The sequence below is a fragment of the Xiphophorus hellerii genome, chromosome 12 (assembly GCF_003331165.1).
Source record: "Xiphophorus hellerii strain 12219 chromosome 12, Xiphophorus_hellerii-4.1, whole genome shotgun sequence".
Taxonomy (NCBI): domain Eukaryota; kingdom Metazoa; phylum Chordata; class Actinopteri; order Cyprinodontiformes; family Poeciliidae; genus Xiphophorus; species Xiphophorus hellerii.
The window spans coordinates 21,130,690-21,153,979 of record NC_045683.1 but is presented as its reverse complement, the minus strand read 5'-3'; the positions used below and the strand labels follow the sequence as shown (position 1 = coordinate 21,153,979).

General features: G+C 37.0%; 1 protein-coding gene across 2 annotated transcripts; it reads left to right on the top strand.

Moving 5' to 3' along the window:
* The first annotated feature begins 2,940 nt into the window (after nt 1–2,940).
* bco2l (beta-carotene 15, 15-dioxygenase 2, like) lies at nt 2,941–19,550 on the top strand. 2 transcript variants are annotated; one of them, XM_032577482.1, is made up of 12 exons: nt 2,941–3,038; nt 4,743–4,920; nt 6,285–6,496; nt 9,064–9,179; nt 9,306–9,408; nt 10,303–10,443; nt 14,015–14,175; nt 15,040–15,210; nt 15,846–15,983; nt 16,625–16,807; nt 16,940–17,050; nt 17,804–19,550. In XM_032577482.1, the coding sequence occupies exons 1-12, from the start codon at nt 3,005–3,007 to the stop codon at nt 17,918–17,920; spliced, it is 1,665 nt and encodes a 554-aa protein (XP_032433373.1). In that variant the 5' UTR covers nt 2,941–3,004; the 3' UTR covers nt 17,921–19,550. The 2 variants fall into 2 exon arrangements, with proteins under 2 accessions (XP_032433373.1, XP_032433372.1); XM_032577481.1 differs by having other exon boundaries at nt 15,846–16,010.
* The last annotated feature ends 3,740 nt before the right edge of the window (nt 19,551–23,290 follow it).

Here is a 23,290-nt window from a genome sequence, read left to right as displayed (position 1 = left end):
CTTTAAAGAGGCAAAAAGAAACCCAAACAACCGGAACAACATGGGCATATGTGTACTCTGCTTTCTTGTATGCATGGCATCATGCAGTGCAAAATGCTTTGTGTTGCGTCTCCGTACATCATCCCGCTTACACCATCCCCGTGGTGAAACAAGATGATGGCAGTGTGAGGTTTCTTTTTTAAGCAGATACACGGTCAGGGTTGGTAGGAAGATGGAGGCATTTAAATACAAAACAATCCTGGAAGAAAACCTGTTTAGAGACTGACCAGACCCAAAACAAGTCTGCTCACAGATGCTCTGCATCGAATTTGATTCAATTTGAGATGTGCTGCTAAACAGAATGGGCACAAATGTTATACTCGTCATGAGCAAAACTATCTATTCGATAATATCTTTTCAATTCGCTCTACCTAAATAATACATCCTCAAGCAACATAAGACACAAAACACTTGCAGTCAAATTTTTGTCTCCAGATGTGATATGCAATTCACTGAAATCTAATTAAAATGTCTCTTGAAATCACTAAAACATTGTCAAACCTCTTACAGGGCAGTGTCCAGCACACCTGATTAAAGCTCTTGTGTTCATTAATTTGATACTGACACAAGATAATGGAGCGAGATATGAACTTCATACGGTTTTGCTGTAAAAGATTTAAGCCTGACCTGTCATAGCTCCCAAATCCTTTTATTGAGGTCAAAACCTCTGATCTCGTAAATCTGCTACTTATCGGTGAAATATGTTGTATCAGAGGCAGTCTGTCATGTTCTCCTGACTGAGCAGGCAGAAAAGCCCAGTGACTGAAGCCCTCCGGGGAAGTTGTAGCAGGTACACTTCAGACTGTTTTCCCTAACAGAACAGCAGCTGAACTCTGAATGACACCACTGTTTATGGTTGGTTTATATCATGTTGCAGCAATAAACCCAGCACTGGTCATTGCCATTTTCTACATGCAGCAAAAGAGAAAGATTTTGCAATATGTGTAAATATTATTGTGGCATGCCAGTGATATTGGCTGCTTCCAGCAGTGAGTGTGTGTGTTTTTTTTTTTTACCTCATTTCCCCCTGCATGTCACAGTCACTGGTGTCCCGCCACACAGTCTAATATAGGGCCCTTTCTGAGCCATCTAACATCCATGCTGTTTAAATTCCTACACCACAGCTGCATTTTACAGCAGCTGGCTTATTTACCACAGCCTGCATGTTTAAGACCAGGGAGCTAAAGTAAATCCATCACTGGTCTACTAAAGCTAATCTTGACTGAATGCTTTTCTGCTGTCTCTTTGTGATTGTCAGTGCACATGTTTATTTCATTTTGCTCTTTAATTCTGTGCTACCCCTGTCTCAGAACTGTCAGGCTGGGAACAACTAATTTAATTACATTTTATAAGCACAAATTACGATTCAAGTGTTTCCAGATCTTGTGCATACTTGTCAGGTTTCTATTTCTTTCATACGAAGAGAGAGAATGTACCAGAGGAGTAAAAATAATGACTGGGCGTGGTCACCGCGTATACATAATGTTTGTTTTTTTTTCTGCTTAGATATGCTTATAGAAAAAACATGTTTATGGTAGTTTTGTCCATGCACCAAAACAGATTATTTACAACAACCTCTGCAGAGACTTGCAGCTATTTTTAATGAGTACTTTTGGAATAGACTATAAACTAGTCCTCATGCTGGAGCATGACACATGCACAAATCAGAAGTATGCACATGAATGCTGTTCTGCTCTGCATCCCCAGAACCAGAACCAGAACCAAACATGAAGAAGCAGCATCCAGCTTTTATGCATCACAAATTTGGAACAAACTTCCAGAAAACTGCAAAACAGCTAAAAAAAATTAGTTTCTTTAAGTCAAGAATAAAACCCACCTGTTTAGAATTGCTTTCGACCCATAATCCCTGGAATATTGAGCAACATATTTGTTGTCCATAATTTTGGTGATGGCACAAAAAATTGCTGACTGTAAGATGTTTTTGTAACTTTTTATGTTTGTGTTTATATGATGTAAAGCACTTTGAACTGCCTTATTGCTGAGATGTGCTACACAAATAAACTTGACTCAACTGTCTTACGAAGTTACAAATAATCCTTCAGCCTGTTCACATTTTGTCACATCACAATCACAAACCTCAGTGTATTTCACTGGGATATTACTGGGATATTAAAGTAAAACATGTTCATGAAGTGCACAAAAAAGGATGTAAGGTAATCAAAATATTTCACTTTAAAATGCCTAGAAAACATAAATGTATTCAGTTGTCTTTACTTTCATAGAGCCCAAGAAATACAGTGCAACAAATCGCTTTTAGAACTCACTTACCTGCTAAATAGTTCCTATGGCTGATGTTTCAATGTCTCTAATTTCATCTCAGAATATTTTTTTTTCCTGGAAAGGCCTCAGGGATTTGTTGGAGGACATTGGTGAACACACGGCATCATTCGGACCGAGGAACATAAGGGAAAGGTCAGGGAGAAAGATATGGAGAGGTTCAAAACAGGGTAAGTGTTAGGATCATGAGTTCTTTTGAGTTTCCTACATATGCATTACTTATCATTTATATGTGATGGTCTGTCATATGAAGTCTCAATTAGGCAAAGTTTGTTGTAATGCAGCAAAAACATGCAAAAAGGTTTATTGGGCATGAATATAGCCTGTTGTCTCTTGCTGACCCACTTTGATTTACCTAAATAACAGATTTCTAGGTTGCATAAGACTGCAGACACAGAATATTCTGATAGTAGATAAAATATGTAAGTCTGTACCGACCCAACCTAGTTGAACAAACATGGACAAACATATAAAAGTCACATGCAGTAAAACACAATTTTTGATCTTTTTTCATGAGACATGTGGGCGTGATTGTGTGTGTGTAAGCTGTGTTTGTGCCGTTTAGTGCGCTGGATCACTTCCTGGATTGGAAATGAGGGTTCAAAGGTTTCCAAAGGTTGTGTATTTTCTGTGTGCTTCTTGGGTGACATCCAGAGACCTAGCAGTCATGTCAACGAACATGGAGTCCCAGACACACAGCTGTGAGTACACATTAATTTCTAAAATTTAACAAGACGATGTGCATGTACACATGTACTCACGCAGATTCAGCTATTCCTAATTAGTATTGCTTTCTTGGATAATTTTTGACTTTTAAAATGGGAAATATTATATTTTGCATTACTGCTAAAAAGTAGATTTTCTTCCTTAAATTCACTGGAGTTTTCTTTTTATGTGTTTTGATCTTAAGTAGACTGCGGGGCTGAATGGATCTTGCTCTATCAGAACTGAAACATATTGAAAAATACACAGGAGAGAATCAAACCATGGATTTATTTGTAGTTATCAAGCTGCCTTAGACTCTTAGGCATCATAAAATGTAACAATCCTTTGAGTTCATCACAAAACACTCAAACCAGATGATAGCGAGACTTTAGCACATTGCAATTCCATTATATTGCATTTGAAAATTGAAAAAAATAAAAATAAATAAATAAGGCTGCAGTCATGATAAGACATGTTGGCACTTCTCTTTTCTTCCTGCTCTCCAGCTGAATCAGAGCTGGTAAAGGAATTTGCACAATGTCTCATTAAGACCTTTTTGACATTCTCAGTTGTTCTCTGAAAATGAATCACAGACAGGTCTATGATGAGTGAAAATGAAAAGACCAGAGAGAAAGTGGCATGCTGGATAGAAAGTCGTGCAGAAACAGGGTTGGTGTAGAAGGAAAACAGATGAACAAAAAAGAACGACTAAAATAAATCAATGTTTCAGCTGTGAGAATTGAAAGAAAAAAAGAAAAACTACATGAAAACAGCTTAAACGCTCAAGACTTTTTCTAAGTTCCAAGGTTGTCAGCATTCCTCACTTTGTTCACAATATGCCCATTTCTGAGCTTTGGAAACTGCAGGAATAGCTCCCTAAAAATGGCACCGCACATTCAGGTATCATTTGCAATGCGGCAGTAATCACACTCCAAATTCACGTCCACATAATAAGATGTTCAAGCCTATTATCTCTGTGCTGCACACTCTTATTGTTATTGTCTGTTTTACTCGTAGCACGGGAATGAACAAAACTCCCTGATTGGTTGCAATAACATTTACATTGTCAAAGAAACATTCTCACCGATGCTCAGCATGGGGCTTCGGTTTGTCCTCAGTGGTTTGCATTTGCTAATCATGTAATATACTTCCGCATCTTTTATTGTTCCAATGTTTTGGAGAGTATGAAGCAATGAAGTGTTAGGAACAGGCAACGCAACAACAAAGAAAATAATTTCTTTGTGATTCTCAGGTCGTCACCTCAGGGAGAAGTGAGTTAACACAAGTAGAGGCTTTTATAAAAACTGCTGTTTTTTTACCGAGCCAAGAATGATTTGCTAAGACTCTCTGTAGCTGTTAGAATCAAAATATTTGATATCAAGATGAAAAAAGCAACACTTGACCACAGTGCAAATTTTAAAACATATTTATTGTCACTGTTATATGATTACACAAAACAAATAGTCCATGGATTTCTTGCATAATCTCACTTCACTGTATAGTGGACTCTTCAAAATGTAAAAAATCCAAAGAGATACAACCTTCACAGCAACTTCACATCATTTAATGCTGCAGCTGCACAATAGCTGAGAAAATTTTGTTAGAAGGGGGAGCCATCCTGGGCTTCATGATTTCCTGATTTCTTTAGTTCTCTGTCTCATATTTTCTGAAGTTGATTTTCTTTTTGTTTACTCTGCCAGTACCCAGCAGGGAACGATGTCCACAGGCCAGTGGACTGGAGAGTGTGGCGCCTTTGGTGCATTCAGGGGAGGAAACCCCTGACCCCATCCCCACCACCACCAAGGGAACTATTCCAGCCTGGATTAATGGCAGCTTTTTGAGAAATGGTCCAGGGAAATTTGAGTTTGGAGAAGACAGGTATTTACTCAAAACTTTGAATCTGTTACACAATGCACTCATACATTGTATTCATTTACAATGTAAACTTAATAAAATATACATGTTTGCTGATTTGTTGATGATATTCAGCTCTTCATACCTAAAAGGGCTCAGGAAACAAATCATCTTATTTTAAACTATTATGTTCTCAATTTTCTGTACATTTCTGCATCCTAAACCAGGCAAAGCTGAAATACCTAAACTCGCCAACCATTTTGTTAGGTAAACATTACTTAATCCAGGTTAGACATCCTTTTGTCTTGAAAACGTCCTTGTGGTCTACATAGATATGGCAGCATAAAGCAGTTGCTGCAGATTTCAGCCACACACATATTTGAGTGCTCTATTTCACAACATCACTAACTGGATTGAGATCTGCTGACTATGGAGGCCTTAGGAGAACAGGGAACATGTTTAGGAGACCAACCTGAGATGTTTTGGGCTTTGTGATAAAATACTTTATCCTGGTGGAAATACCTACTAGAGGACGGAAAAAATTTGGTCTTATAGGGATGGGCATGGTGAGCAGCAATATTCAGTAAGTAGTAATATCTAATGCTTAGGTGGTAATAAAGAGCTTGAAGTGTCAAAAGAAAGTATTTTCTACACCAATTGAACTGTTAAGACAAAGTGGATCCTTGCTTTTAAATTGGTTACAGCAGATTGTGACTCTAACAGCAGAATGTTACAGGCAAATGGAGAATTGTCAGATCAAGCAACAGTTTTGAATCTGTTACCGTTCACCTCTGATGAGCCAGTGTGAAAAGCCATGCTTTGTCTTTCGGTGACAGAAATGGCATCTAGTGTGGTCTTCTGCCACTGTAGTCAATTTGCTTCAACTGTTTATATGTTCTGGCTTTAGATATGGTCTCCTGCATACCTTAGTTGTAAAGAGTATTTTTCTGAGCCATAGTTACTTTTCAATTATTTTAAATCAATCTGCCTCCTCTGACCATTTTTCTTATCACTGCTGCTCACTGAATTTTTTATCTTTCTTTGATAAAAGAAAGATGAAAAAAACATTGCATTGTGTTTACTCACAATACAATGTTTCTGTAAACCAGACATTGCATTGTCTTGCTAAAATATACTATTAAGCATCATTTGATCATTTAGCTTTTACTTGTCTTAATATGTATTTTGTCTCTCTTCTATTAGTTGGTTTTGTCACCAATTTTATTCTTGATTCCAGTGTTTTATTTGTTGTTGCCATGAAAAGCATTTATTCTCAAAGCTCAGTTGAGTTGATTTCCCAGTAAAGAATATATTTTCCATCTAACACCCCCTAGTTTATCTCGCCTAAATAACTTCAGTGAAATGAAATAGCTTTTTATCTCTTTCAGATACGATCACTGGTTTGATGGCATGGCCTTGATGCACCGGTTTCACATCTGTGAGGGCAGTGTAACTTACAGCAGCCGGTTCCTACGCAGTGATTCATACAACCTCAACTCAGAGAAGAACCGCATTGTGGTCTCAGAGTTTGGGACTGTCGCCATGCCTGATCCGTGCAAAAATTTCTTTGCACGTTTCCTTTCCCGTTTTCAGATTCCACGTATGTATGACTTCTTTATTTATTGCATAATTCTGTTTGAAACATGCAGCACTAAGAGTGAGCGTTTCAGTATTATACCAACACCACGGAGTCTTATGCATTATTGATCATCTGGGTTGTGACACCGCTGATGTTGGAAAGGCTTTTTACTCATCTCTGTTCAAAGCAAACCATGAAGAAAAAAACATTTTTTGTTTTTGGTGAAGAGGGTAGATACCGTCAGAATACACCTGAAATCTCAATGGTCAAGTTTTTGCTGCAGAACTGAGCAAAAATAAAAATGCAGAAAGTATTTGCTGCCTTGCAGTTTGACATAGTTTGTGAAGTCAGCAAACGCAGCATCCTTTGCTGAATTACATTAACCAGTTTAGGACATTTGTTGAATTAACAGCAGTGAATAAATTCTTAGTAATTTAATGTGGCAGTCGTGTCCAGAACGCAGCGTTTCAGCATAGAAAAAAAGGTCAGTTTAATTGGTTGCGCTTACAAGCATATGCAGAAATCATTTCTTTCTCACTGACTCATTTGCAGTTACATTGTGCTTGAAATGTGACTTCAGCACGGAGATGGTCTAGTAATGAATGATAATTTGTTAACATTAAATTATGACTGTTAAAAAAGCCATCAAAATTACTTTTGTTTCATTAGAACAAGTACATTGTCAATTCTTCAAAAATACAAATAAATATGTTAAAATGTACTTTATTGATCCCAGAATTGGAAAGTTATTGACAAGAAGAAGTCATCCTGTGACAATAATGATAAACTCCAAATAATGTTTGTAAATCCCAAAACCAGGACTGGGATTGAGAGTTTTTCTGTTGGAAGTATTTCTACACTATTTATTTGATTAGATCACCAGTAGATGCTTTGTTTACATTTCTAGATATTATTAAATACCATTATTGTGTACTATTTAGCAGCATAGTTCCACATGGCGAGGTATCATATCTGATAATGGGTAAGTTTTATTTTTAGATGACAGTTTGTGTTTGTTGGACTGTGGCTGTATGCAGAGATAGACTTAAAGCCAAACAGACTAAATAAGTTTTATGGATAACCTGTGGGGATTTTTGACATCGCTGAAACAGAAAACAGAAAACATCACAAAAAAAAGAGAGAAAGAAACAAAAACTTTAAGCCGATATCATCTATGGTGACTCAACTTTCAGGTTCAGACTTGTAGTTAAGCACTAAATTATTCATACCCTCTATAGATTTGAATGTGAATAATGTAAAATCATTTTTATTTTTCCAAGAAGCTTATTTCTGATGGGAAATTAAAATGGGTTCTCTAAAAAAAAAAGTAAAATGTAAAATTTTGCTGCTTGAATTAACTTTTTATTAAAAACTGGCATTTTGAAAATTATCCATGTCTCAATAGTCTCCTGAAACATCTTTGTTGACATTACATCAGTCCAGATATTTTTATTCTTGCTGACCTGTTTTCCGCTTGTTTCCACTGACAGTTTATCTTAAATATATCCTATATTACATGTTATACTTGACAAAGGGTTCCAGATCAATGCAACTGGAAACTGATTCAGGCCACTTCAAAGCATGAAGATAAAAAATAAGACAAAGTGAAATGAAATAAAACTAGTATATAATGTCCAGCTCAATCTGTTGCTGCTTTTAAATTAAGTTTACTAAAACTCTGTCTATCGGTTTATCAAATAATTTTACTGAATACATGAAAATCAAATTTTACCCAGCAAAGAACAAGCAAGCAGTTATTAATTATATGTCTGTTAGCTGCAAGCTATGCTGTCTTGCATCCTAATTTCTTCTTAGTCCTATGTTTACTCCGTATTTTGGCTAGTTGTTCTCTCAGTTTCTCTGCCAACTTCTTTCACTCTCTTAGCCCTCTCTGATGATGTTAGAGCATTAAAGATTGTTTTTCTTGAAACTTTAAAATTTTAAAGCTTTCTTCAGAAAAAAAAAGAAATTAAAAAAAGGAAGCAAAAATAATTTGAAAGTATGAGTTGTTGACATGTGATGTGGTGCCAGGAAGCGAAGTGGAATGGTGGTAAGAGATTGCTAGGCTGCCCTCAGGTGCTCAGGGGAAACGTGTTGAGGCCCAGGAATGTGCAGGATGAATGACATCAAAACAAGTCACAAGCACATAGTTCTGAGGTCCACACATTCTTTGTTAATGTTTTAAAGCTTTCATTTACATGTTGCTAACGAGGCAGCCGGCACAAATCCCTAAATGATTTGCAGAAATCAAACAAAGAAAATTAGAACATGCATTTATATTTTAATGCTCTTGTCCTTGATTGCAAAAGAGGTGCAATGAAAGTCTGCGACATACTAATGAAAACCTGTGTGTGTGTGTGTGTTTGCGTATGTGTACAATATTATTGTTATCATTATTTAAGCCAAAAGAAAACACTTTTGAATGCATTCTGTGAAGGAGTGATGACTGAAAATTCAGATTTTAACTTCTGTAAACTTAAGAAAAACAAGCTACTGGTTTGGACGAATATTTTCTTCTCTGGCGTGCGTGAGAACGACGGAAATGTTTTGAAACATTATATGTTCCTGTCATCCACATGTGTGGACAGAGCCCACAGATAATGCAAATGTGAACTTTGTCAAGTACAAGGGAGACTACTATGTCAGCACAGAAACCAACTTTATGAGACGAGTGGATCCACAAACCTTGGAGACAAAAGAGAAGGTGGGTAGTTAAAGGTTCAACAACGTCTCTTTATGAGACAGAGAGCTGATAAGAAGTCAGAGACTGAAGAGAAATGTGACAAGGATGAAGGTTAAAATGTATTTTTTATTGTCATTTCATGGTTAGGTGGACTGGAGTCAGTATGTTGCTGTAAACTCAGCCACAGCACACCCACACTATGACCGTGAAGGAGCAACATACAACATGGGCAATTCGTACAGCAGAGATGGTGACCTAGTTTTCTGTTTGCATAACCTCCCATATAAACCTGTCAATCTCAACATTAAAGTGAAGCAAGTACAACTTTTTGAAAGATGCTTATTTTCCTGCATCACTACATCTTGCAGAAGTATTGATGAACCTTTTCACATTATGTGACGATTAAATTAAAAATTCAGTTACTTCTACTAGAATTTTATGCTATTGACCAACAGAGAATAATGTAAAATTGTAAATTGGAAGGAAAGATATTTGTGAATTAACAAAACGCTTCCCAAGGAAAAATCCGACAATGTCAATATTGTAGCTGTTCTGTTTTGGGGAAAATCTTTATAAGGTTTGTACATTAATATTTTGTGTGAAATAATTAAGCTGCCCATCTCAGTCAGACTGGATGGGCAGCTTCTGTAAACATGAGATTTTAAATCTTGCCACAGTTTCTTGGGTGAATTCAAGTCTGACCTTGGCAAAGACATTTTATGCATGAATATGCTTTGCACTAAACAATTCCAGATAAATTGTTCCTGCAAAATGTTAGTTTTGGTCAGAGAACACATTTTTTCCCACTTGTTTTCAATGTTCCCTACATAGAATGTGACAAAATAATTAAAAGGAATAAAGAAAAAACACACTTCCTTCCAGTACTCAGTTAGGCACCAGTACTTTCTTCCAAATAACATGCAGTCTGATACCATGAAAAAATGTTAAATGGTAAAAAGCATTATAAATCTGCTTTTGGTTTGAGTAATTTACAAACCAGAAGACCTGAAATCACATTTGTGTCTTTTTGTTATTAATTATCTTGTCTAATATTTAGTGTATGTGATCCACTATGCTGTCGGTGTAAATGTGTGCATGAAAGCGTCGTAACAAAATGCGGGGGTTTTCTCGTGGATTTCTCCAGGTTTTTTCTACACCATCATCCGCATCCCTCCTGCTGAGAAAGCGGCAGCAAAGGAGGACTCGGCAGACCTCAGCGGAGCCGAGGTGATCTGCTCCATCCCTGCAGCTGAATCCAGAAAACCTTCTTATTATCACAGCTTTGGTGAGATGCACACTTCAGCATGATAAGTAGTCCCCTCTCTTTATCTAATCGGCAGCTTAGATATGTAAAGAACTAAAATCAGTGATTACTGTTAATGATTTTGCTTCAATGACCCGTTCTGCTAAAATGAAACATTTGCATGGTCTTAATTTTGTAATTTATTACTTAAGTACTTGTATTCTCCTGTCATAGCTTCCTTTATTTTTAGTCACTCTGTTGTTCTACCTCCAATTCACAGAAAAGCAACACCAATTTCATTCATCTCCTTGAAAGTTTTACAGTGCCTTGTCAATATATTTAAACCTATTCAACTTCAGGAGGTTGAAATTAAATTATTGTTTTCCTTGTCTGCATTTCAAATAAATTACAAGTCATGTGGCTGAAACCAAAATTGAATTTGTTTTGGCCTATATGACAATGTGGTGGAAAACCAGCACAGCACAAAACTGAAAAAAAAACTTCCAGTTGTGATTTTTCTGTAAGGTGGTCCTACAAAGTTTTGACTAAAAGGGCTTAATACAAATTTCTACATCCCCTGGACAGCCTAGGGTGGCAAAAGACACAAACAAAAAATAACCTATCTAGCAAGCATATAAACAGCAGAAAACTGGGATAAACTAAAAGGCATGTCAGATCAAAAAGTCACATAAAAAAGTGAAAATGGCATTCAGGCCTGCAGGAACAAATCAGAGTGTATGACAGCCAAATGGCCAAAAGGCCCAGAAGCTTCAAAGTCACAGATCTGAAGAGGACTGCTAAATGATGATTTGTGTGAAACCTGGGAAGCAGCACCCAGTTACAAAGAAGGAGGATGTTAGAACAAAGCATATAACATCACATCTCTTAGAAACAAACATCTATTGGAATTCGGGGCAAATGTACGCCACTTTTCTGTTATTTTCTTTGTTTGTAAAAACTAATGAAAACCAATTAAAATTTTGTTTTTCCACTCTCAATTTATGCATTACTTTGTCTTAGTCTACTACATAAAGCCGTAATAAAGTGTCTAGAAGTTAGTGTGACAAAATGTAAAGTACGTTGAAGGGATTTTACATTTATAGCACTTGTTTTATGAATGCTATAAAGCCTTTTATGCTAGACACTCTACCGCCTAAAAGAACTCGAAAAGGGACAATCATTTGGCTATATTCCGAACACGCAGCTTTACAAAATGTTCACAGTAATGTTTAGTTTATCTGGTTGTAGTTTGTGTTTAGTCGTCTGCGTTTGCTTACCTTTCAATGCACAGATCAACACTTACAAGCACTTTGCAGTTATATTTAGTGACTGTGCTCTTTGTGAGAGTCCTCAACAAAAGAAAACAAAATTTAAGCAGCAAGAAGATTTGGGCTGGGAGAATTAAATCCTCCAACAAATAAACGCTTGAACACAGATCTCAGTAAACTCAGCAGCATCAGAAGCTCAGAGCACAGCATGGAGTCTCAGGCAGTGCGGAAAGTTGCTGCCGCATTTGAAAGACCGTCGGCGGAGTAAAATGTGGAGGAGTCTGTTTTTAATGGTTGCACAGCTTATGATTGGACATTACAGGTCAGCTGATACCCATAGGGGCAACAAAGTAGCCATTAAAAATCAAGCTCTGGGCCAATGCCAGTCATCTAAAGCAAATAAGACTCCATTACTTGGCTGATTTAACACAGCGTTGCTCCATTTGTTCCCTGATCACATCTCCGTCTATATTTCTGGCGGACCACCCTGTCCCACCAGACTTCTGGGCACCGAGAAATCCCACATGTCAGGAAAACATTGTGCAGTTGTACAACAAAACCTAATATTACATTTGTCAGAGGAGTTCCAGGTCGTGTTCCAGCTCATTTTCTTTCTTTTTTTTTGAAACACTTTTGTCTGAATTTTTACCTATGAAGTGAAAGATGGAAAATGTCATCGCTGGGACCAGAAATATTACATTTGCAAGCTGATTTTGATGCATGTGGCTTCCTCCAGTCAGAGAAGAAATAAGTTAACACAATTAGGTGGCTGAAGGGACTGAACAAACTGCAGCTGCTTGTCGGTGTGTGTGCAGGTACGGAAGTCGTTGCAAAGATTGTTTTGATGGATCACAAGGCCTTGCTGTAATTGAGACCTGTTTTATTACATTTGGATATCACTTTATCAGGATTAGTTACTCTTTTCAGTGACTTTTCTTTTAAATCTATACAGTACCAGTTAGAGCTTTACCTACACTCATCATCAGCGTGAATGTACAGTTAAGTTGGTCCAATTTGAACACTTGTTTCTTGCACACTTGATTAGTAATAATATAACATAAATCTTTAATAATTAAAAAAAAACTTGAATTGAGTGAACAAGATCTCAGGTCTGTCTTACATTCTAATCAAATTGTACACATGGTCTGAAATATATCCATTGACGTCTGATAATATTTGGATAAATACACCTTAGAATGTAATTTAAAAACTATTTGTGGCCATTAACAAGTTTCTAGTGCAACTGTGTCTGGATATCTTGTTGGCAGAAACTAATTAGTTTCCTGTCACAGAGTTAGATTTTAGCCAAAGCTCAAAACATTTGAGCTTTGGCTTAAAAATGGATAAAGCAGGTAAATTTTAACCTGCTTTATCCATTTCAAACCCAGTTTGGATGTTTGTTTGTGATCACTGACCTGTTGGATCACATAGTTGTGTCTTAGCTATTTGTTCAGGTTTTTTTCATTTTTAATCTTAAGGTTAAGATAAAAAATGAAAACAATAGCCTCATGTTTTCAGTTTTCAGTTCAGCAATGCAATACTGAACCTGGTACCAGAACAACCCCATAATAGCATGATGGTCCCACCACCACACATAAGTGTTGCTTAAGTGTTTAGCTTGACTCTTTCGGTCACACTTATTGTCAATGTGGCCAAATATTCCAGTATTTGTCACATCTGACCATAAAACTTTTCTCTAGGAGGCATTCAAACTCTTCATGCCTCCCAGACAGACACATAAAGAAGGGCTTTGCTCATTTCACCTATTTGTGCTATCAGAGGGTGAGTGTTTGTATTACATAATTTAAATTTGGTGTTTTATATTAAAGAATGATTAAGAAACACATTAAAATGAGTTTTTAAATAAAGTGTCTTAATTTTAAGTCTCTGCAGTTGTCCATATTGAAAATTTTCAGCACAGTTTCCAACTGTGCTGAAAAATTCAATTCTAAGCCAGAAAAAAAAAAAACCAATCTAAAACAGTTCTGCCAATTCTGATACAAAAATAAGTTTTTCTCAGCACCTTGTAAGAAGAATTTTGACCAAATATTAGTGGTAGTTTATGTATACAGTATGACATTGTGTAGATTAAAGAAAACCGTGATTAAATTCAACTTTATTTAGCAAGATGTTGGTTTAAAAAATACTAAAAATGTAAGCTGTTTTAAGAATCTACCCCAAATTAATAGCTCAACATTTGCAGGTAATGACTGAATTTTATATTCCTTGTTGTCTTTGACAAAAAGCTTGGAAAACTTTAATGCGCAATGTAAGAAATGAGCAGTTCTTCATCTTGTTCTTTCTAATGCATACATTTCCCCCTGTGTTTTCCCGTTTCTCTCCAGTCATGTCTGAGAACTACATTGTGTTCGTGGAGCAGCCGATAAAGCTGAATGTGCTCAAGTTCATGCTCTACAAGATCATGGGACAAAGTTTTCAAAAAATCCTGAGCTGGGAGCCACAGTACGGCACCATTTTCCACCTGGTCGACAGGCGCACAGGCAAGGTGCGTGACAACAGCTTCTGCAAACGGCTTATTTAATCAAGAGATTTAGTAATTGCTAGAGGGCAAACAGTTCAAGAAACATTCTTCTTAAACTCTAAGCAAGGTGTGGGTGATATCTTTTGTTTCGTTTCTGTTAACTGGTATTTGTACAATTTTAGACGTTAGAAATGTTCTTTTTAAGTTCAGATCAAGGGTTCTTGAAGAAACCTGGTTGAAGTTATCGTACAACAGCATCTGACAAACATTCAGCAGCTTTATACTCATCAAAAAGGAAGCAGTTCCTCAAGTGATCTTTTTTTTCTTTACAGTTTAAAAGATTTTTCATTTTAAATCCAAAAAATTGAAATAAACGAGAATTTTTCTTCAAAATTATGAAAGGATTTTAGAAACGGCACGACCTCCTTTTTTGCCCCCAACCTGTTGTTTAAGCAGTTTGGAAAGCCTAAACTTCTGTGTGTGATCGAATTCAACGAGTACAATGAAGTGCAATGAAACCCACAGTCGCACGTAGCTGCTGAAAAAGCAATAACAAAAATTTGAAAGCTGTGCATAGATCTGTGCATGCACGATTACATTTCTTTCTTATTTATTCTGATGAGGACACACTTGGATGCTGGAGCCTTTCCTCAAACATCGTTACTATCAATTTCTTCGCCTCATTACACAGAGCACCCAATAAACTCACAGCAAAAAAAATAAATAAAAGAAATTCTGAAAAAGTTAAGGTGCAGGAGAACATCGGCAGATGGAACTCATCTCCAAATATTTACCAGAATCAGCTCACTTCCTGCCAACTTGTTTGTCTGGTGGATTTTTACATTACTAGCATTTCGTACTGTTCAGTGGTTCTAACTGGTCCAACAGGAGAGCAAAGTGAAATACCGAACGGCACCGATGTTCACACTGCATCAGATCAACGCCTATGAGGACGATGGCTTCTTGGTGATGGACATGTGCTGCGGGGATGATGGCGTCGTCATTGGAGACTTCACTCTGGAGAATCTGCGGCGGGAATCAGGAGACGATATAGACAAGGTGGACTAATGCCTTCTGTTTAAAATCTGAGCTCAGAGTCATGTCTTATGGTGCCATGAAAAGGTTTTAATGCTGCCTGAACTTATTTTTTCCTTTTGTCACGTAACAAACTTAAATATATTTTCTCAAGATTTTACACAATAGACAAGCCAAAGCAGAACATAACCTTCAAAGTCTTTTGTAACCTCTAAAAGGTTTCATGTAGCTGATAGTTCTCACAGCTTTATCACAACTAACCGTGATAAATAGTTTATATCTGTAGATTGAAAAAATGTGAAAGAAAACAAAAAGAAAAATCAAGGCATTTGTAATTAGCAACATAATGAAGTTTTGTTTTTCAGGTTGTGTTTGTTAACAAAAAAACGTTAAATGTTCTTGTGTTTTGTTCTTCTTTGAAAAAGAAAAATAGATTTCTGGTACTTTTAGCTTGTAAAGTGTCTGCTTTCAAAAGTGTGGGAGAGATTTGTTTTAATCAACTTAAAACGTTCATCAAACCATCAAAGTCTGTTTTTTTTCCCAGTCGTTCTGAGTCTTGTCATTTAAATAGCATCATTGTACAAAGTAGCCACACTTTTTGCAGCTTTTCATCTGTGATGTCTGACAAATGTTTTTACTTATTTATTTTTATTTTGCAGTTTTACAATTCCTTGTGCAGAAACCTCCCAAGGAGATACGTGCTTCCTCTAAATGTGGACGAACAAACTCCTCTGGACCAAAACCTTGTCATGCTGCCAAACTGTAAAGCCACAGCAAAGAAGGCAGATTCTGGGGAGGTGGGATTATACAGTATTCACTTCTCTGTACGGTCACTGACTTTCCAAAGTAATATGTTTAAGTGTAAAGAATCAGACCTATAATCATGATAAATACAGGCAATTCTCTCCCACACATTCCAAGCAATTACCCAGCATAATGAGATAAGCTACTTTCTGCAAGACAGTAATTTCATGACTTATCACTGGCAAAAATGATGTCCACCATGCAGTGAACAATTGCCATTTAATAGCTTCTCTGAACCCCCCACACACACTCTCTTTTTGCTCTGTTTTCTTATGGCACTATAAAGAAAGAAATGGTGATGTCCAAGTTGTCATGGCTACCTGAGCAATAGTTTTCTCAGTATTCTTCTAAGGTTCTTAGACACCTTGTGTTATATTCACCTTAAAAAATGGGAATGTGTTGCTGATTTCCACTGAGAACAAATGAATATTGCATATTTCAGTTAATTGGAACTGAGTTTGAGCGGAAATGTGTATGTTTTTTATTTGAGGGATGATTTACTGCAGGGATCCATTCGTCTTTAGCAGGCAAGAATTGAATTTTCAACATCCCTAGAGAGCAGTGTGATGTAAATTAGACCTTTTAGGGGGTGGGGGAAGAAAACCATCCTCTGAATTAAATTCTGACCCAACAGGTTTACATGACCCACGAGGAGCTTCACAATGATGAGCTGCTGCAGTACGGTGGCCTGGAGTTCCCTCAGATCAATTACGACAAGTACAACGGCAGACCTTACCGCTACTTCTATGCATGTGGCTTTGGGCACGTCTTTGCTGACTCACTGCTCAAGATGGACGTCCACACCAAGGAGCTTAAGGTGCTCTATTATCCAGAGACAACTTAGATGGAGCTCACGGTTAAATGCAGCAGTTTTACAAAAGAACTCTGTAAGCTGGATTTACAGCCTAAAACTGGCTTCGATAAAAGGTCTGCAATCCCCCCTGTTTAGGTGTGGCGCTATCCAGGCTTGTTCCCGTCTGAGCCTGTCTTCGTTGCCTCGCCCGACGCTGCAGAGGAAGATGATGGAGTGGTCCTGTCAGTCATTATCACTCCTAGCAAGGTAATTTAACAAAAAACCCATTGACACAAACCAGCAGCACTTATTGTCAATTTAAGGTGCCTCTCAAAAGTGTTCATAAACCTTTCACATTTTCTTTACGATCACAAAGTGCAATGTATTTTTGTAAGATTTTATATGATAGAATAAAATCACATATAGAATATATACCAATTTTCCACACCTCACTATTTGATCTATTTACCTGAACTTGTATGCAGTATTTCACAACTGCACACAAGGTGCTCTGGTCACATGAGACCAAACCTGATCTTTCTGGCTTATATACAAAATATTATTAATTAACACTGCACATCACCCTGAACACACCATCCACACAGTGCAACGAAGATCTGCAGCTGTAGAGCAGCAAAATGTGTTTCTAGATTAAAGATTTTAAAAATCTTTTGACATCTATCCTTTGCCTCCTTCTTCTGCCTTCTGTTGGTCTTTCATACAAGATCCACTGAAGTTTGTGTATTGTGAATGAAGGTTCAAGGGGTATGAATACATTTCCAAGGCAGTGTAAGTAGGTTTTATTCAAGTGATAATAAAACCTACTTTGTGAGGTCTGTAGAGAAGCAACATAGTTAGCGAGTCTTTAAACTTTCTTTTCCACTTATGCACCCTTAAAACCATGGAAAGGAAAGATAAATGCACAGTTACTTTTAGTGAGACTGTGCTCCTTTAGTAACCCCTTTATTATTTATTTACTTTTTTGTATTGCATTTTATCTCCTCCTGTATCTGTTTCCAGGAGAAAAGTACTTTCTTACTCGTTCTGGATGCCAAGACCTTCACCGAGCTGGGGAGAGCCGAGGTCCCTGTCAACATCCCATATGGGACCCATGGAGTGTTTAACGAGATGGGCTAGATGTGCCACTGTTTGAAGCTCTACGGCAAACTGCTGAGAGTAAACCAGCAAGAAATCCACTTTATCCACAGGACGGAATATTTCTCTTGATATCGCTGCCTATAAACATTCCTGTAATGAAAAAAAGGAGAAGACGTAAGACCAGGGGAAAACTGCACACTCATAGTATTTGTTTGTTCCTCTCTGAATGAGATTGATGCTCTTTCTTACTGCGTCCTGTTGTACTAGTTGGATGGTGATCTCTCAGAGACTTAAAGGCAGTTTTTTTTTGCTACTTACTTTCTCAAAAAATGTGTAATGTCTCTTTCAGAAAAAGGACTGAGCACCTTGCACTTGAAAGGACTAGAAACAATAAATTAAAATCAATATACACTTTAAAAAAATCCTTTTTTCTTTTAAAGTGTTTTTGCATCACCACACCATCAGAAACACTATACTCCCATAGAGAAGAAAACAGCACTTAGGAAACAAAAATGCATCAGAGAAAATTCAATTTCTGTCGAAGTAATGTGATAAAAATGAACAACGTCTGAAATGGCTGCAAAATAAATGGATCTAACAGGTCAATAGCTTTTTGAGAGTCTAGTGGAGGTTGCATTATTCTGTGTTGTCTTACTGAAAACAACCCAAAACAAAGCTGCCGGACACACGCATTGACATTTAGGGCCACATATGAGAGCAACGGCAGCTTGTATTGAACTGTGAGCTAAGCAAAAACACATGTTCAGCCCATAATGACAACTTAAACTTGTTGCCCTTCAAATCCTCTCCTGGATTGACTTTACTGATCTTTCTTTTTAATTCCTGCAGTGATTTGAATTAACTGATTTGAAGCGACTCTTTGGTCTTTTCAAGCACTTTGTGAAAAAGTTGACAGGTTTCAAAAATGTCAAGTCTCATAAATATGGATATATTATGGCTTATGCATTTAAAGTGCTTTGAAAGTGATTATAAACCATGGGGTTTTGGTAAGTTTTAAATATGTCTCAACTTTAGATAACTCAAACTGAAAGAGGTTGTGCAGAGGTTTCATGTTTAGCCTGTCCTTATTACTCCTAACTTAATGAAACGGGTGGAACAGGGCCATAATGCAATATTTAGATTAATTTACCAATTACATAGCAGCTCTATATTAACCTAGGGAATTAACAAAACCTCTGTTTTTTGTCATTATTCTCTTCTCCAGCTTCGTGTCCTGATAAATTTACTTTATGGGTCTCCCATGACACAAATTAATTACTTCACATTTCTCGATCTAATCAATCATGCTTACCTTCTGTGAGTGTTTGACTGCTTGTGTGTAAGGGATGGTTTTCTGTGTATTCTTCCCTAGTCTGTTGCTAATCTGAGGATGGGTCACATTAGGTAACAGTCCCAGGAGATAAACCAGAAATCAAGTTTATTTTGGTGTGTTTCTGGATACAGTGTCATGTTAATATCTGCTCAATTGCAGATTTGTTATGTGTTTAATGTTTTGTTACACATAAATGTTTCAGATCAACAGATGAATTTTAACATAACAAAAATAACATGCAGTTTTCGAATGATACTATTTATTTTTAAAAGGAAAGAAAGTCATTCAAAACAAGCTATCTCTGTGTGAAAATAAATAAATAAATGTGTCTGCCAAGCCCTGTGGCAAAAAGTCATTTAGGACCTTGTGAACACTTTTGTGATCATTTCTCGCTGAATTCTTTCTATTCGACTACCGTATTTTCCGCACTATAAGGCGCACCTTCAATTTTCTCAAAAGCCGACAGTGCGCCATATAATCCGGTGCGCCTTATATATGGACCAATATTGAGCCACAACAGGTCTCGCAACTACGGTAAGCAGCCGCCGACTTCATTTTCCCCCGTAGAAGAAGAAGCGCGCGGTGCACGCTGGGTTTTGTGTAAAGACCCCAAAATGGCTCCTATTAAGAGACACGCTTACGACGCAGAGTTTAAGCTCAAGGCGATCAGTGACGCGGTAGAACACGGGAATAGAGCAGCAGCGAGAGAATTTAACATGAACGAATCAATGGTGCGGAAGTGGAGGAAGCAACAGCTGTTTATTCATTTTGGGAATGAACGGAGTTTTCAGAACGCTGGTTTGTAATCTATTAATAAAGTTTGACTGACCTATCTGACTATTTTGTTGACATTCCCTTTAGCGCAGTTTAATCTAATGGATGCATAATGTAACCCCAGCCTCTACCGTAGCATCTATTCTACCTTATAATGCGGTGCGCCTTATATGTGAAAAAAGTTTTAAAATAGGCCATTCATTGAAGGTGCGCCTTATAATGTGGTGCGCCTTATAGTGCGGAAAATACGGTACATTGTTTAAAAACATGGACAGCTGATCTATGTTCAGACTCTGACTAGACCTTTACAAAATGTTTAAGTCCCTTAGAAAAGGACTTTGTGGAATCAGAATCTGAATTCCTCTTATTGCCATTGTGCACAAAAGAAAGTGCAACAAAATAATAATGAAATAAGAAATCCTTTATATCAATGTCCTGCTACACAATCCAAGTATGCTGTAACTTAAGGTCATAAACTAATAGATGGATTTTCTTCATCCAGATTTTCTGCTAGAGGTTGGTTCAACTGTGGCAAGCTGTACAGCTCAGGAAGCATGAATGCAGCATGAAACCATAATTCTACTGCCACAAAATGCTTTGCAATTATGTGATTCTTCTGAAATTATGTTAGTTTTCACATTTTCCAAAAGGTTTTACTGTAGATTAAGTCTTCTAGATAATCAAGAGGTTTTTTTGGTAAGACATTTCTTTCTGTTTCTTTAGGTCAGTATTTTCATTAATCGTGAACTCTGACCTTAACTGACAGGTCAAGTTGTTTGTCAGGTTTATTTTTATAGCGTCTTTCAGCAACAGGCAGGTTTTTTAAGCACTTTATACAACAAAAAACATAACACAGTAACCAATTATAAAACAAGCAATAAAGACTAGATAATGTCAAATACTATCATTGAAATGAAGAATAATCACCATCAAATATTTATCAAATATATTGATCAATGTTCCGGATTTTATTAATCAAAAGCAGCTCTGAACAGGTAGTTTTTAGCCTCGATTTAAAGGAACTCAAAGTAATCAATGTATCCAAAAGAAGATGATTTACTCCAGATCTTGCTGGGACATTCAAACTTTAATCCTGGAAATGTAATCCAACTGGAGAAAGTTATGGCACAGTCCTATAATTTGATTGATTGGTTCTTAGCGTCTGTTCAGTCAGGCCTGCAGTGCTTTAGATATCGTCCTCCACTCTTTTGTGAGCTCCTGGATGAGTCGGGAGTTCACTCCTAAAGCGCTCTTGGTGGGTTGTCCACTACTGGGGAGGTTAATGATTTCCTTATTTTTAGACGATGGCTTTTGTTGTTCACTAGGATCAGATAATAACCATCAAATCATTGGGGACAATCAGTAGAATAAAAAGAAAACATACACAGCCACTACTTAAAGCAGTATTTTAAAAAAAAGGATACAGATAGAGATAACAGGAGTTGATGTTCCTTAAAAGGAGCCTCATTTCCTCGTGCATGTCTAGATATTAAAGGGCGTGACTGCAGCTAATGGTTAACCTGAATTACACTATAGAGCGGGATAATTTCAGTGGCTTGTAGTCACATGTGCGTATGACATGGCTGAGCTGTTTCATATTTTATTCTGTTTGCACAGCAGAAACAAAGCAGACTTTTCAGTCATAGAGTTATCTTTCTACTACTGGTGTGAACCCATTCCCGCCCCTGTGAATTTCTTTTAGTAAAGTAAATCTAAAGTCATAAATAAATGTTGGCCTTTTTAAATCTTGACCACAGTATGATACGCACTCTAAAAGTGTTTCTGAGAACATTTTAAATGACTTGATTGTCAGCCATGCTTTCAAGGTGACAGTTTCAGACTGACTAAGCTTTTATTTGACCCCTGAGAGCAAGCCTGAGCTCCATAGTAGCTCTCCTGCTGTTATTGCTTTTAGCCTTAACTTTGACAACTATTTGAATTATTATTTCATTATTATACTCTGACTTTTTAATGATACCATGTGCATTCAGCATATTAGCCACACTTCTCTGAAGCTGAGTGTGATTACTCTCAATAGTAAGAACAATGAGTTCCATATCTGGCTTTGTAATCCCCGACTGTCACAGCTTTGTGCCATCTTATTTTGACACAGTTATCTGGCATATGTTTGTGGTGCAACGTCTCTCTCCACTGCACATAAGTATGCCTATTAATTGAAGAGTATGCAAGTAGGGGAGTCATCTAAATGCGTGTGTGTGTGTGTTTCCCTCAGGGCTTTTTCTAATTGCGCAAGTAGAAAAAAAGCCCCTGCCAAATGTATAATGTAGTCAGAATGGGGTGTTTAAATATCCTCAGAGATCATGAATTGTGCAAGTCAACAGAAATGAAATCTGACCTTGGACCTGACAGGGAGAAAAATGAGTTGAGAAAAGTATTCATTATAACACTATTTTGGAAATAGAGAAAAAAGGATTTGATTCAGGAGTTTCAGCTGTTAAATAAAAAAGAAAATGGAACTAGATACTTAGCATGCATGCATATCCCTAAACTCTTCTACCCTACAGTTAAAATTAGAGCAATACATCAATTTAAGACATCTCATGTAGTTTGTATGAATACCATACACTGCAGTCCTGAAATATTCATTCTCCTTGATCTTCTTCACAATTTGTATTGCTAAAGCCACAAACTTCAATGTGTTGTATTGGAATCTTGTGTGATAGACAAACTCTGACATAATATTCTAATTCCAATTATTTTTACAATTGGAAATGGAATAAAAATCATACTTGTTTTTTGTTATATACATATATATTTTCTCAACAAATAAAATAGCTTTATTTTGATTTCCCAACTGCCTCCAGAAATCATCTAAACAGTAAAGTTAATCAGAATATGTGTGTGATTTATTATCAAAATGAATACAACTCTTCTGTGAAGGCCTCTGAGGTTCGTCAGAGAACGTAAGTGAAAGTGAAAATATAACCTTGTTAAGAACAGGGAACATAATAAAATGTCAAGGAGAAGAGCAAGGCAGGGTTAGATTATAAAACTAAATTTCTTGCTTTGGTTATCTCATGGAGTTCTATTCAATTCATCATGGGAGGAAAATTAATACTGTAGATTATCTTGAACACGTCCCCAAGGCAAAACTTGGTGCTGACAGCACCATACTATGAATATGGTCCGCTTCAGGGAAGCTGGTCATACTTAATGCCAGGATGGACCTGAACACAGCACAGCTAGGAAGAAAATCTGCTGAAGTCTTAAAAAGACTTGAGTTGTGTGGTAGTTCATCCATTCTAGAAAAATATAAAAATCACAGCTTTTTTATCTCTTCC

Bases quoted from the DNA above. Each gene is read 5' to 3' on its own strand.
- bco2l (XM_032577481.1), top strand. From the start codon at position 3,005: ATGTCAACGAACATGGAGTCCCAGACACACAGCT. The intron at 10,444-14,014 runs GTGAGATGCACA...GTTTCTCTCCAG, and splicing joins TTCTTATTATCACAGCTTTG to TCATGTCTGAGAACTACATT. The intron at 15,211-15,845 runs GTGGACTAATGC...TTTATTTTGCAG, and splicing joins CAGGAGACGATATAGACAAG to TTTTACAATTCCTTGTGCAG.